This window comes from Anabrus simplex, chromosome 7, assembly GCF_040414725.1.
Source record: "Anabrus simplex isolate iqAnaSimp1 chromosome 7, ASM4041472v1, whole genome shotgun sequence".
Classification (NCBI taxonomy): Eukaryota; Metazoa; Arthropoda; class Insecta; order Orthoptera; family Tettigoniidae; genus Anabrus; species Anabrus simplex.
The window spans coordinates 100,082,491-100,098,728 of record NC_090271.1 but is presented as its reverse complement, the minus strand read 5'-3'; the positions used below and the strand labels follow the sequence as shown (position 1 = coordinate 100,098,728).

Genomic DNA, 16,238 nt, shown 5'->3' with positions numbered 1-16,238 from the left:
CTCAGTCAATGATGATATGTCCGTAACTTAGTGGTTTCAGTCATCTGAAAGGTTGTGCTTCTTTTCCAGTGATTTAAATAGTCTGTAATGCCATGTTCCTTTATGGTTTAAACTCTAGATACCATTGTTTCAGTGGTTTGAACAGTTAATAATGTTGAGTTCACTGGTGGAAATAATTAGTAATGTGATTTGTTTTAACAATGTTGTATTTGTTGTTCTGTGGTTTAAACAGTCGGTGATAATGTAGACATTGTTCAGTAGTTTAAACAATCAGTGATAATGTGGTTAGTTGGTGTTCAGTGGTTTAAATAGTCAGTTATAATGTGGTCATTGTTCAGCAGTTTAAACAGTCAATGATAATGCAGTCATTGTTCAGCAGTTTAAATAGTCAGTGATAATGTAGTCATTATTCAGTAGTTTAAACAGTCAATGATAATTTAGTCATTATTCAGTGGTTTAAAAAGTCAGTGATAATGTGATCATTGTTCAGTGGTTTAAACAGTTGGTGTATCTCTTAACTCAATCACTGCTAAAACCATATATTTATAGTTTCTTGAAAAAGATCTGCATGGTATTGTATACGTTTTGGCAGTTATAATGTGTTTTACAAGTTCAAGAGGCTATTAGATCTAAATTTTCTTAGGTTATTATAATAATCTTTAAGCTTTCAAACCAAACCCCATGGCACTACAGCCCTTGAAGGGCCTTGGCCTACCAAGTGACCGCTGCTCAGCCCGAAGGCCTGCAGATTACGAGGTGTTGTGTAGTCAGCACGGCGAATCCCCTCAGCCATTATTCTTGGCTTTCTAGACCGGGGTCGCTATATCGCCGTCAGATAGCTCCTCAATTCTAATCACGTAGGCTGAGTGGACCTCGAACCAGCCCTCAGGTTCAGGTAAAAATCCCTGACCTGGCTGGGAATCAAACCCGGGGCCTCAAGGGTAAGAGGCAAGCACGCTACCCCTACACCACAGGGCCTGCTTAAGTTTTCAAACCATAGAATATTAACATCATGGTCTTGTGATAATTTTAATGTGGTTGTTGCTCAGTGGTTTAAATACTTAGTGATAATGTACTCATTGTTCAGTAATTAAGTGGTTGGAAATAATGTATTCATTGTTGAATAGTTCAGGCAATGAGGATACAGACACTGTCAATGATGTGGTCAGTAATGTGCTCTTCATATAGTCATTTAACAGTCAGTAATATTGGGATCACCGGGCGAGTTGGCCGTGCGCGTAGAGGCACGTGGCTGTGAAGCTTGCATCCGGGAGATAGTAGGTTCGAATCCCACTATCGGCAGCCCTGAAAATGGTTTTCCATGGTTTCCCATTTTCACACCAGGCCGCTTCCTTCCAACTCCTAGGCCTTTCCTATCCCATCGTCGCCATAAGACCTATCTGTGTCGGTGCGACGTAAAGCCCATAGCAAAAAAAAAATATATATTGGGATCACTTATAAATTATTCAGAGTATGCTGAAAGGAGCAATTTTAATTGCAATTTATTGACATAACCATATACTTGTCTTTTGGGAAGTACAGAAGTTACTTATGTTATCAGCTGCTTTCAAGGGAGGAGAATGTGAATCTAAAGGAGACTCAGAAGCATTTGAACCAGATATTATCATGGTATAATTTTGCTCTAATTAATACATTTTAGCCATTAGAGAGTGGTTCCTGAATTATTTTGTGTCAGGTGCAAAGAAATATGGACTGCCAGTGCAGTAGAAAAGAAGAAAATTAGAGCATTTGAACTGCCATATTATAAGAATAATGAAAATTATTTGGGTAGACTGGGTCAGGAAGTGCTGAAGTGAGAGGAGAAACTTTGGGCAAGTTTTAATGAAAAGTAAATATTGTCTGGCTGGGAATCTCTTAGTCCAGTCACTGCCAAAATCATGTATGTATAGTCACTTAAAAAAAGAATGTGCATGGTATTGTATTAGTTTTGATAGTTAAATGTGTTTTACCTAAGTTCAAGAGACTATTAAGTCTAAATTTTCTTAGGCTATTATAATGATCTTCAAGTTTTTAAACCATAAAATATTAACATCATGGTCTTGTGATAATTTTAATGGATGCTCTCTTTTCAGCAATACAACTGCTTTACCACATCCGAGATCACCACCCCCTCCCATTCAGCCTGTCAAATCTAGTCGTGAAATGTATTCTGGACAGCATCATGGGAATGTTGGGAGAGATTCTTTTGGTATGCAGCACTCCAACAACCGAGATTCTTTTGTGGCCCATCACAATAACCATGACATGTTTGCCAATGTACAGCAGTCTAATGCAAGAATTGAACGAGATCGCAGATCATCGGCATCAACACATCTTACAGACCGAATGGAGAGGATTGAGAGTAAGTAATTTTAAAAGCTGCTCTTTCTTGAGTAAAAATATGAAATACAGTAGAAGTCTGCTGTAGCGAGTATGGCATATAACGAGAACCCCGTTATAACGACAGATTTTGTCCGTCCCTTCAAAATTCCTATATTACACTGTGTATTATCCTTCGGTTGCAGCGAGAGCCCTATCACTGACGCATCCATTATTACAAGCGATTATGCGCGCATGATTTTTTCTGTTACCGATATTTATGCACCCAATCATTATACTGCATGCGATCGATCATTTTCGGTATTATTTTCTCGCTATGCCCACTAGCGAGCTCTCTCGTCGACATTCTAAGGCAATGTCAGAGTCGATTAGTAATGCCCATTGACTGCTGTTCCGTAAATAAAATGAAAATGAAAGAGAACATTTTTTCATAATACATGCGTAAATAACTTGTCCGATAACATTTGTTAACTCGTTAAAGGTAAAGGCTGAATAAACGATCGCTTAATTTTAATGCTAAATACTGCAATTAAGTAAGATTTGGATACACCTCAAGATATGGCAGAGTGCATCATTGATTACAGAGGTTAGTTTATATTTTCTCGCATCCGTTAAATTACGGAAAGGCTATTATCATGTAAATTTATAGCGAGGAGGTTATACTGGCACTTGAAGTATGTTTTCGTCATACATATAGTACAGTTACGTTAGGATAGGTGACGCTATTTGAATAAGAAAACTGAAAGGTTTGTCACAAAATGCGATCGATCATCTTTGGTACGGTATAGTTTTCGTGTTATGTGGATTTGCGAGCTCTATCGTAAACATTCAAAGGCGATGTTGGAATTGATTAGTAATACCCATCGACTGCTGTTCTCTAAAGAAAATTTGAAATGAAAGAGGATAACACGTTTTTGTAATAAATGCCTAAATAATGTGGCCAATAGCAGTTGTTAACTCGTTAAAAATAATAATAATTTTAATGTTATACCGTACTGTATACTGAAATTGAGTAAGAATGTGATACACCTCAAGATATGCCAGGGTATATCATTGATTTGGAGGATAGTTTATATCTTGTAATCTAGTTAAATTTCGGAAAGGCTATTCCCGTGTGAATTTTTAACGAGTAGGTTATCATTTCTCTACATGCATTTCAAATATGTTTTCATGATACATATAAGGTTAGGTTAGGAGGTGTCAAAAACATATCAGATGTAAGGCTCTATGTTTTGCTCTATTCACCAGCGTTTCATCTTAGGTTTGATACTAGACTCGTCAGAGTGGGTTGTGTCAGACCCTACCCACTGACGCTGGGGTGTATGCAGGTGAACTTATCAGAAGCCCTTATAAGAGGCACAGTCTGATAACTGCATGCGGGAGATAAATCTCCACAATGGAATTATTGCCCACGTAGGTTAGGAGGTGCCATTTGAAGAAGAAAACTGAAATGTTTGCCACAGAAGCCTCTGGAGTGATACTGTATTTCTCCGAATCTAAGATGACGTTTCTTCCTCAGAATCTAATGTGAAAAATCAAAGGTCATTTTGCATTTGCGGCATGACAGTAATGAACACCACTGGCAACTACCGCAGTAACCACCCTCTTTTTTTTCACCCCCGCGTGCGCGCACACACAAAACTCGTTGACAGTACCGACCGACTCTTTATCATACATCGCTAGCCACGGCGACCTGTTGTACAGTGCCTATGTGTAACGTCATGACGAATATAAGAACCAAGTGTGATGACTCATCGAGTTCAGGCAGCGCTAGAGTTTGGTAGCTCCGCAATACCTATCAGCTGGTCTTAGGAATGGTGACACAGGAAACGTATTACTCCGTAACTGATAAGTATATACACTGTCTTTTATAAAAAAATGAGAGATTACAATTAAAATACCACGGCAGAGAACAATGGAAAAATATCATAACGGAAATAAGAGCTACGACTTTCATCACATGTTGCGAAAAGCACAAGTTACTCGAGTGTATATATACATAAATAACACAACTCCCAGCATATTAAAAAACACCGATGAACTATTTAAAGGTAATACTCTACTTACCATCTCAGTTTGTCAGTTACTGGACTTTCGAAAGCTTGCGTGAAGATTTGGCGGATGTTCGAGATTGTAAATCTCGCTGGATTTCTTTTACTCTGAAGAAAAATCGGCACTTCAGATAATGATAAACAAGGCTGGGGATTATATCCATAACATGTTGAAGACAACAGCCAGCACCTGAAGGATCAACTGAAATTATGTCTATAGAATCGATACAATCAAAAAATATTTTGCTCCACATCGATTTTGAGTTCAGTTTTTCACTAAATACTTTCTCGGCCTGGAAAAGAATGTCACATATACTTTTCGAAGGACGTGTTAAAAACACTTCATTATTGCTTGAACCGCAGTCTTTTATTTCGGAGAGAACTGAAAATGTACTATGATTATTATCACGTAGAGAATGGGCACAGGGCGAACACTTAATAAATTTAGAAGAGTGCTTAACAACGTACCCAGCCAAATGGTTCACTAAACACTTCTCAATCGAAGAGTTTCGAACTGTGTATTTCTAACCTGCTTCTCCAATAAATTAATTCTCGATTTTGCTGAGTTTAGATTGGATCTAGCTCGATTTAAATTTTGATTAGCATTTTTTAGGCGCCTTTTGAGCGATAATATTGTCCTTTCGGCATCAGAAAGCACACTAGAGTAACCCAAATTTTGATCAACATTAGACTGACCTTTTAATTCTCCACTTGCTGCTACACTCCCATCTTCAATCTTCTTTCTTCTTCTTCTAGTGGCGTCTAAGATTCTTTTTTCCTGTTGGGAGTTTCACAGGACTTAATCTCACTTGAAAGGTATTTCGGCAAATTCGGGAAAATGTGAGGCACTGCTCCTGGACGTAATTTCGATCTCTCACGAGGCATAACCACTTTTTCACCATTCACTATAAAGTTATCTGATTTTACTATCAAATAATCAGAGAAATGAACTTGACAAATTCTACTATTCCTTTCGTGGAATAGCTCTTGCCCATTTTTCAAATTTATTTCTATCCTTCGGTGGTGAAAATAATTTTATACCATTAACTACTCTACCATAGCCTGACTTACAGCCAGGCACAAAACAGTACGGAATGTTGAACTATTAATTTAATCAGGCCACATAACACACGTGCTTTAAGTGCTCAACACACAATGAACTGAGTTTAGGAACTGAAAGCAAAGGAAATTCAACTTGTTGACTTGAAATATCTCGCACAATAACATCTCCCGTCCTTTTCAACACATGGTTTGCTGGTCTATTGAAGCACGTGTTGGACACCGACGTTTGTAGTGCTACAAAATTAAATTCTTTTCAAGGTCCACCTATTCAATACAATGACGTTTTATTGTGATTTAATCACATGTCAAATAGTCAAATGGTACCAGTTTCGGCATCTATGTGCCATCATCAGCCTTGGGTACAAATTAAAATTAAAACAAGATATACATTCCTAAAACATCTAAAAGATAAAATTATGATACAATTGGTATGATATAAAATTCTTAAAATTCCGGCTGTTCGTTACATAATTCAGGCCACTGCGTAGGCTAACTGGAGCCACCGGCAGTGCCAATGCACTAAGAGACTTTGTCTCATCACTAAAAATTGATGCCTGCTTGGCCATCAGATGATATAGATGTTGATTCCCATAGGGAATCTGAAATATTTGTCCTTAATGAGCAAATTTATAATACCAATATAAATGGTCCGTTTTAGTGATGAGACAAAGTCTCTTAGTGCATTGGCACTGCCGGTGGCTCCAGTTAGCCTACGCAGTGGCCTCCACGGTATGCACTAGCCAGCGTATTGGTAGGTGTGCTAGGTACCAACTGATGAGCCCACCCTAGCACACGAGGGCGAAACGCTGGCAACCAAGAATGAGCTAGCTGGAAAATTTATAATGTCCAATAACGGACCATTTATATTGGTATTATAAATTTGCTCATTCAGGACAAATATTTCAGATTCCCTATGGGAATCAACATCTATATCATTCTACTGTACCTGACGCTTAGTAAAATTAAGTTTTATAGACAGCAGGAATATTTTTCTGATGGATCTTCATATTGTAGAGACACGTGGAATATGTATTGCCGTCAAATTTTCGACGAGTTCTCTTCGATAGTATGATGCCAATTTTAAGTTAATAGTTATTAAACTCACTGAAATAAAGCATAATTGTACAGCTACAAAAAAGTACAGCATAACTAAAGCCAATATTTGGCGTCTACAAATAGTCTAAAAATGCGTACTGTATAAGAAAGACATTCCTGTGATTTTACAAAGCACTTTTTAAGCCTGATTAACATTTTTTGAAGGAAAAAGTGGTCTTGGATTTGGAGAAATACGGTAATATATATTTTTCAGAATAAAATTAAACATACACTTTCACGTAGTATCGGATTTTGAAAAATAACTTACAAGTAAGCCGTAGTGTGGATATTATTCACAAAAACGCAAGTTTTGAACAAACTGATTGCCGTTTCATACTGATATTAATGTGTATGGAGGTTTTCCTGACTTTTACAAAAAATCGGATATAACAACAATCCGCTATAGCGAGTAAATTTTTCGCCATTATGAATTCTCGCTATAACAGACTTCTACTGTGTTATTAAGGGTTTGTATCACCAGGACCTACTGAATTCCACAAGTCTATAAATTTTAACAACACAGAGCACCTTATTTGTACTTTTGTTCCAGAATTCTTAGCATGTATAATGTACTTGTATTAATTATTACTCACCTACATCATACGTAATATTTCATTTTCATTTGCAACCTTTCAACCACACTCCATATTGTAAAATTATATTTTTCATAAGACTCTTACTGCTAAAAACATGTTTTAGGATTTGGCATTTATTTTGTGTATGTTTTAATATGGCTGATGATGACCCCAAGTAGAGTTGAAACTAGTCCCATGTAATGTAAATACTGTAAATACAACTTAGTATTGAATAGGTGGAAAACTCTACTGTGCATTATTTATATGTTCTACTGTCTTGTAATAGATTTCATGTATCTCTTACTTCAGTATTAAATACAATATAGGTATATGTATGCCTCTATGTACCCATTATTATTATAATGCAGTTCTAATCACCTTACTGTTCTTCTTATCAGTATCGTCACTTCATAGACCGGTTTGATGCAGTACCCACTTTGTGTTGTAAGCTCTTCATCTCTATGCAACTGTTTCATAAATATCTACTTTAATCTGTTTTTTACATTCAGGACTTTGGCTCCCCTTATCATTCTTATCCCAGAATTCCCTCCAAAAGTGACTGAACAAAACTTGAGTAGATCCTTTCAGTCTATATCTTCCCATGTTTAAATTTTGCCATATAATTCTTATCTTGTCACTGAGCTTGATAGCTGCAGTCGCTTAAGTGCAGCCAGTATCAGGTATTCGGGAAATAGTGTGTTAGAGCCCCACTGTCGGCAGCCCTGAAGATGGTTTTCTGTGGTTTCCCATTTTCACATCAGGAAAATGCTGGAGCTGTACCTTAATTAAGTCCATGACCACTTCCTTCCCACCCCTAGCCCTTTCCTCTCCCATCATCGCCATAAGACCTATCTGTGTCGGTGAGACCAAGAAAAAACAACTTGAAGAAAAAATCTGATCTTGCCAACTTGATTCACCATATTTCAAAGACTTCTGTTGTCTTTATTTCTACTTTCCTGTTCCACTTCTTTACAGTACCAGACTGCATACAAAATTCTTCAAAAATATATTTTTAATATGCATAATTATATTTGAGACAAGCTAATTTGATTGTGGTACTGTAGAAGAATTTTAACAGAGTTATAATTTAAAAATTAATTATCGATGGTCACTGAGTTCTCAAATAGATTAATGTCTAACATTTTCATTTTTGTTACTTTATTGTAGTTGAAGAGTCATCTGAATTCCTGAAGCCTGTGGATACTGCACCTCCTACAGTTCTTGAACGTCGAGATTTGGGCCGTAATCTAGAAGCCATAAAAACTAAGCTCTTTGGTCCAAGTAATGCAGCTTACTTTACATACAACAGAGTTACCTGGAAGCTTATGGTTAAGAAGGAGGTATGTAAATGGTCTGAAATGGTACAGTATTTAATTAATTACATTGCTCAATTGTAGGTAAGATACATTAGTCGATCGTTCGTTTTACTAATATAATACGAACATTGTGTATGTCCACATGTTCATATTTTGGTCACTATTTTGTAAGGGTTGATAGTACACACAATGCGGAGACCTACTGTAACTCTGGTGCCAAATGTTGTTCTGAGACTTCAATTTTAGTGATACACCATTTCAAGGCCTCACTAGCAGTGTCCTATGTTAAAGAGTAAGAATTCTCACTTTCAATTGTAACTCCTTGTGTGGAATTCAAAGCTATCCAAAATATGTACTGTAATTCTAGCACCACATATGTTGTTTTGTGACCTCAGTTTTGGTGAGATATATATATACCACTTAGAATGATTTGGAAGACATGAAGAGATAAGATCAGAAACATAGAAATCAGAGAGAAAATTGGATTCCCTAAACTGCAAGTCAAGATAGAGACCAGTAAGCTGAATATGGGCACATGATGAGAATGGAAGAAGATAGAGTTCCAAAGTGAGTATCTGGAGAGAAAAGGGAAGACAATAGAGAAGGCCCAGACAAATCTAGATTGATACAGTGAAGGAGAGTATAGAGAAGAAATATGGAAGAAAGGAGGGAAGGAAGGAAGGAAGGAAGAAAGGAAGGAATGAAGTGGTGGAGAGAGAGACAACGGTGGAGGTCTTTGATTAATGACTTGGCCCGGGGAAATGAAAAAGATATCACTTGGAGATGCCAGTACAGTAGAACCTTGATAATTCAAAATCGGTTAATTCAAAATCCCACCTAATTCGAAGCAGCTCTCGTCCCCGGAAACATGAGATACAGTTTTGCATGTTATTTAAATTGTTTAATTCAAAATACGAATAATCCATAATTCGAAGTACAATGTCAGCCCCATTACCGAAATTCAGACTTTTAATTCGAAACTGCCTTTACATTTTAAAATAATAGTATGTAACAGAGTAATTTCAACTTGAAATTTATCTGCGTCATAATAGAACGCGTGTTCCGGAAATTGGAGGGGTAGCTTTCCGCACTTACACTCACTTCGGCGAGTCTACAGTGCGCTTCACAATTGCTAAGTTGAATGAAATTGGAATTCTTTTGTATTCAGCCTTTTAAGGAATGCCATAATATCACGTAACAGGCAGTGTGCGGATAACAGAATCCGCGAACACTGGCGATGCCGACAGTTGACGAAAAAAACGTGGCTCATATAATAAATTCGTAGGCACCGAACAATTTTGTCATTGCCGATGAAACTGCATTGCTTTATTTTAATGCGAGCCCTAATGGTCTTATGGTTAAAGGAGAAACTGCCAGCCGGGGAATCGTATAAAGGTGCGGAATGGGGGTCATTGTAGTGCGTTGCAATTCACATGGAAGCAAGAAACTTTATCTCCTCGTCATAGGAAAGTTTGATAAGCCACATTGTTTTAAGGGCGTCGGGCACTTTCCATGCTAGTACAAAGCATCTAAAAAGGCAAACAGTACAGAAATCCAAAAAATAATACATTTGCACAGGGGAACTAGCATAATTTATCCTCATCTTTGAAATGTGTGATTTTTTCCTTTTGTTGCGTGAGGTTATGTTTGTCAGTGATTTATCCAAGTGCATTATTTGAACACTGTAAATCATACCTTTTTTTCTTTCTTTCATTTCATGAGGTTATGTTTGCCATTGAGATATCCAAGTGCATTATTTGAATACTGTAAATGCACCTTCTTGGATACATTCTGGAAATAGTTCTTTTTTCATGGCATTTGAAAGGTATAAACTGTGAATCAAGGTTAACTGCATGCAATAACGGGCCTTAGAATATTTTGTAACGTGGTAAGGTTTGGTACTTCTGAATTGCGAATTGGTGGTTAATTCGAAATCACGTAATTCTAAGTCCGATTTTTGAGTCCCAATGACTTCGAATTAACGAGGTTTAACTGTACTAGTATTTCTTGCCAAATGTGGTGTTAACGTATTTGCTTGCATATAACACGCCACAGTGTATATCTCGCACCCCATTTTTAACATTTGAAATTGCAGGGGAAAAAATCCCTGTACATAACTCGCGTTAATTTTTGACGTCGACATAAGGACATCCAGTACATGAACGAAGTAAAGTTTGGGTATTCCATGGACGTGCCTGCATTAAATATCGGGACTGTACCAGTTGCTCTTACAGTACTTTGTACGTGACAGTGCAAGAAGAAGCTGCATTTCTTTCTACCTGCAGAACAGTTGAGGCTAGCTGTTGTAACAAAAATACCCAACTCGCAAACTCCCGCCCCAAGGCCGCATTTCTAGGCAGTCAGTCACGCTCGGGCATCCTTCTCACTCTTCCATCTTTGTCATAATGCTTATCGCTACCTGTCCGGCAGAGCTGATCACGTGAACTGGAAGTGTTTCCCTGTCCAAGCTGTCAAGTGATCACGGTATTAGGTATCGTCCATCTGTTGTATTGTCGACAAGTACTTTTCATTCTTGTTTCTCAGTTAAGTTTTCTTGTGTAGGTCGATTTTTAAGTTATGGAGAAACATGGGAGTCATACGTCTGGGTTTAAACTCAAAGTGATAAAATATGCTGAAGAACATAGTAACAGAGCTGCTGGTTGAGAATTCAGTGTGACTGAGTTTAATGTTCACTACTGGCATAAACAGAAAGCTGCACTAGAAACCACCAACCGAACACATAAGGCATTCAGAGGGCCATTCAGAGCTGGAAGACAAGTTGCTTCATTACATTACAGAGTTGCAAAATGATGGCTTTAGTATCTCACACAAGATGCTACATTTCAAAGCGTGCCAACTAGCGATTAAAGGAGGAATCAGTTGTTCGGATCTGAAAGTGAGCCGGGGTTGGATCCGTAGATTCATGACATGAAAGGGATTGTTTCTTTGAAAGCGAACATCTATCTGCCAGAGAATTCCAAGCGATTTCAGCAACAGAATCATAGATTTTCATTGCCATGTGATAGCAATGCAGAAGAAGAAGAAAAAAAAAATTACCTCTTATCTCAAATTGGCAATGCAGGTCAAACCCCGATAAACTTTGGGCATGCCATGCAACACTACCATCAACAAGAAAGGAGAATCTAGCATGGTTGTACGTACAGCTGGGTGTGAAAGACAGTGTTGCCCTGCCATGCTAGCAATAAACGCAGGCAGAAGAAAATTGCCACCATACGTTATTTTCAAGAGAAAAACAGTGCCTAAAGCAAAGTTTCCCAAAGGCATTCATGTACGGGTTCAAGAGAAAGGATGGATGGATACTGCTCTTGTCCAGGACTGGGTCTGTACGGTTTGGGGAGCTCAGCCAGAGCACTGCTTCGACGCCCAGCAATGCTAGGGTGGGACAGTTTCTGGTGGAAAACATGAAGAAACGTCTTCAACAAATGAAAACTGATCTCGTAATTCCTGGTGGACTTGCACATTGTCAACAGCCCTTATATGTTTCCGTCAAAAAGCCCTTCAAGGACAACATACGTAAATTGTACACCGAATGGGTGGCAGGAGGGGAGCACGAGCTGATGCCAAGGGGCAAAATCAAGAGGCCGTCAGTATAACTCGTGTGTGATTGGGTTATGCAGGCATGGGTTATGGTGTCAACAGATGTTATTGTGAAGAGTTGCTTGTTCTTCTTAAATACTACGTAAATATAAATTGAATTAAAATTAATTACAAACAATGTGGTGGTTAAGATACCTGATTATAATGTACTTAAAACGATAAACACTTAGTGAATCACCTAAGCTATGTAAACAGCTGTAGATGTTCTAAAAAAGAACAAAACATGTACTGTGTGTAATTAATTAATTTGCTAAAATGCAAATATAAGTATCAAAAAGGTGGAAGATTTTTATTGTTATAAGTCTTTGTAAATAGGATTTGATACGGAAAATGAAGCTGATTTCTTGCAAAGGCTTTTCAAGAAATAAGGTTTGAATTTAGACGTTAAATGGAAGTGGTACGTTCATTCATCACCAAATGGCTCACCAGATGTGCTGCAGCACTAGCGTTCGAAGCGGAAACTGACAGAACCATCAGAATCAGTCTGAGAGGAAGTCACGTAACATAACAGGAGTACACACATATTAAAGTATGACATAGACACAAGTCAAGATTTTCTTCTGAAGACGGAGAGCAAAGTTCTCTGGGAAACGTTAAGAATTTCACCTTTTTTTTTTTTTCTTGACATGGCATAAGCCCAAAAGCCTATATCATGTCTATAGCTATGAGACTGTTCAAAGTGAAAGTGCTGCCGATAGCAGCATATGGCATGGAATTAATATGGGAGTACCTCTCAAAAAGAACTTGAAAACCTGATGTTGGGGATATCACTAATAAGTAAAACACTGAATCACTTTACTTCGTCATGGCTGCCATCTTTATTCTTACTTACTACAAACCAGTACAAAACAAAAGCATAAATACAAGCGATATGGCAGTTCCCAGTAGCTCCGCTAGATAGCAGGAGCTCATACTTGAAATACTAAACTATGTACAGGGAGATTGCATATCCAAATCACATAACGCCGTTAGAGTGTGTACGAGTCCTTTTCTATGAATCTCCAACATCCTCCCCACCCTGGTCTATCTCGAGTGGGATGACCAGCTGGACAGGTCGTGTCACATGGTTTCCGTCCGAGGTGCGAAGAATAACCGTTCTAGTTCTCCCGTCACGTCCTTCGCGTAATTCTTCGACCCGTGCTTTATTCCACATGTGTCTTGGGCGTGTATCCTCTTGTAGTAAAACTACGTCACCAACCCTGATTCTTGACCCATGGTCTCTGGGCTGGCGAACTTCGTGAAAATTCCGTAATAGTAGCAAATACTCTTTACTCCAACACTTCCAGAAGTCGTTAGTCATTCGCTGGAGTAGTCTGAAGGTTCTAACAAGGTCTCGCCTAGGTGGTTCTGGTCCAGTAGGTATCGTGGTGAGTCGATCGCCAACGAGGAAGTGGGCTAGAGTCAATACACCACCATTGTCATCATGTTGCATCAAGGGTCTTGTGTTTAATACGGCTTCTATGCTAGTCAAAACAGTCCGTAGCCCTTCATCATCAATAGTGGAACGTCCAAGTATTTTCCGTAGACATCGCTTGGTGGGGCCGATTAGTCTTTCCCACCATCCTCCCCACCAAGCGGCACGTGGGGCAATGAACTTCCATGTGATACCTTGCAGGGCCATATAGTGGTGTGTCCGTGCCGCTGTCAGTTCTTTCCACAAGTCTGTTAACTCTGCGTTCGCTGAATGGAATGTCTGAGCGTTGTCGCTTTAGATCGTGTGTGGTATACCATGTCGGCCTATAAACCTCTGCAAGGCCTGTAGGAATTTGTCTGTCAACATGTCACCGCATAGTTCTAAGTGTAAGGCACGCGTTGTTGCCCAGGTGAATAATGCAGTGTAGGCTTTCTTCATGAGGTTGCCAGAAGTAACGTACAGTGGTCCTGCGAAGTCTAGTCCCATTACTTTGAATGGTCTGGAAGGACGTAGACGATCCAGGGGAAGTGGTGCTTCTAATTCCGTCGGTCTCCTCCGGTGACCAACTTTACACGGAAGGCAAGTGTGTAAGACCTTCTTGATTGTTTGGCGTGCTCGCAAGATCCAGAATTCTGTGCATAGTTCAGTTAGGAGAGCGGGAACACCTAGATGGTGAAGTCTTATGTGAGTTTGTTTTATCAGAAGTTTACAGAATGTGTGTGAGCCATCCAGAATTATAGGGTGCTTTTCGTTGCTCGAGATGTCTGCGTGTTGTAGCCGTCCGCCTAGTCGGAGGATACCATGTTGTAGAAATAGATTGTAGCGAAAGATCTTCGAAGCTCGTGCTAGTGGAAGATTATTCTTCGGGGCTTGCAGTTCAGAAGCAAAGCATTCCTGTTGAACTTGCTTTATCCAGTACGTTCTTGCTTCTTCCATTTCTGAGGCTGTGAAGTTGTGACAAGACTTGGTTTTCTCCTTCAAACATTTCACGAATCGTAGAATCCACGCGGTAACTCGTAAAAGTTTCCAGTACGTACTAAATCGTGAGGCAGCAAACAATGGTGCTGGGGTGATGGTTGCAAGAACTTGAGTGGTCTTCCTTTCCTCAGGTAGACTCATATTAGTGGGGGGTGACATCTCTGGGCCATGAGTATGAAGGTCCATTCAACCACGAAGGTCCGTGCCACCATGAGTCCAAGGACTCCAGTTGGTGTGCTTGAAGTCCTCTAGAAAGGTGGTCAGCTGGGTTGTTGATTCCGGGACAGTGTCTCCACTGACTGGACGGGGTATGTGTCAAAATTTCAGTCACCCGGTTACAGACAAATGTCTTCCAACGGTTGGGATTACTTCTTATCCACCCCAGTGTGACTGTAGAATCGCTCCATAACGTGGCAGGGATGGACGTTACTCCAGTGGCTTCATAAAAATAATGTAGAAGTCGGGATCCGACCAAGGCTGCTAACAATTCGAGCCTGGGAAGAGTCACTTTCTTCACAGGGGACAGTCTGGCCTTGCTGCAAACTAAACGAACAGTGTAAGCGTCGTCGACAAGTGACCGGACGTACAATGCGGCGCCGTATGCTCTTTCGGAGGCGTCGCAGAACACGTGCAGTGATATGTCTGTACCGGAATTTGAAATGGCAATCCATCGTGTTATCCGAATTGGAGAGAGGTGTGAGAGCCAATCGTTCCATCAATGGGTGAGATTAGGTGGTAAAATTTCTTCCCATGCCAGTCCTTGACACCAGGTGTCTTGGAAAAGGATTTTGGCAGTGATTGACACAGGTGAAAATAGTCCAAGTGGGTCGTAGAAGCGTGCAGTGGCTTTCAGTAACTGTCGTTTTGTTACTGGCTGTGTGGATAGTTTTGCAGAGACGTCACCTGGGGTTGTAAAGAGTTGGTCTGATTCCGCATTCCAGTCGATACCTAATACTCGTGTCTGCAGTACGACTTCTTGAGTTTCTGCTTTCCAAATGTTCATTAATGGCAAGGAATTCGTGATCCATTTGCAGAGTGGGAGTCGAATGTGGCGCAGGAGGGCTGTCAGTTCATAATAAAGAGTAACGGCCGTATTGTCGTCTTCTACGCTGGCAGTGAAGTCATCCATAAATGTGCAAGCATCTAGGAGAGGTGCTGCCATGGGATAAGTGATGTAGTGTAGGGTAGCTAGTTCACGGAGAGTGGCTGAGAGGAGGAACGGGCTACAGGTGAGGCCAAAGGGTAGACGGGTGAATCGGTACGTTACGACGTCCTCTGTTGTCGTGTAGATTCCGTCTGTAGTAGTGTCGATGCGGTACCAAAGAAATCTGGTGAGATCTCTATCTTTTTCGTCGAGGGCTAGCTGGAGGAACGCCTGGGTACCGTCACATGCGATGGCCTTTCGATGCAATCGAAACCTTAAGAGGGTGGCAAAAATTTCGGGTTGGAGATTTGGACCCATGTGGAGGGTATCGTTGAGGGATGGGAATCCTAGTTCGTGAGAGGAAGCGTCGTACACTATCCTCCATTTAGTGTCATCTCGTTTCTCCATCTTGACGGCATGGTGTGACAGATAAAACATATTTCCAGGGATTGCGGTATCGGGGGCTAGTTCCACTTGCTCTCGAAGCACGTAGTCCAACATTTGCGTCTGATACATGTTCTTGAAAGTTGCGTCTTGATGTAGCCATCTCTGTAGTGTTCGGAACCTTGCTTCGGTTGTTGCCAAATTATCGGATAAGACTATATCCCGTTTGCGAGGAAGGGATACGACTCTTCGTCCGTCGTG

General features: G+C 39.9%; 1 protein-coding gene across 1 annotated transcript in view; it reads left to right on the top strand.

Annotated features, from left to right (window-relative positions):
• Myo10A (Myosin 10A) overlaps positions 1 to 16,238 on the top strand; it is a 460,053-nt gene that overhangs the window by 271,056 nt on the left and 172,759 nt on the right. Inside the window, exons 44-45 of the mRNA XM_068228601.1 lie at positions 2,094 to 2,362; positions 8,291 to 8,463. Of these exons, the coding sequence (XP_068084702.1) occupies positions 2,094 to 2,362; positions 8,291 to 8,463 (442 nt within the window). The remainder of the gene's footprint in view (positions 1 to 2,093; positions 2,363 to 8,290; positions 8,464 to 16,238) is intronic.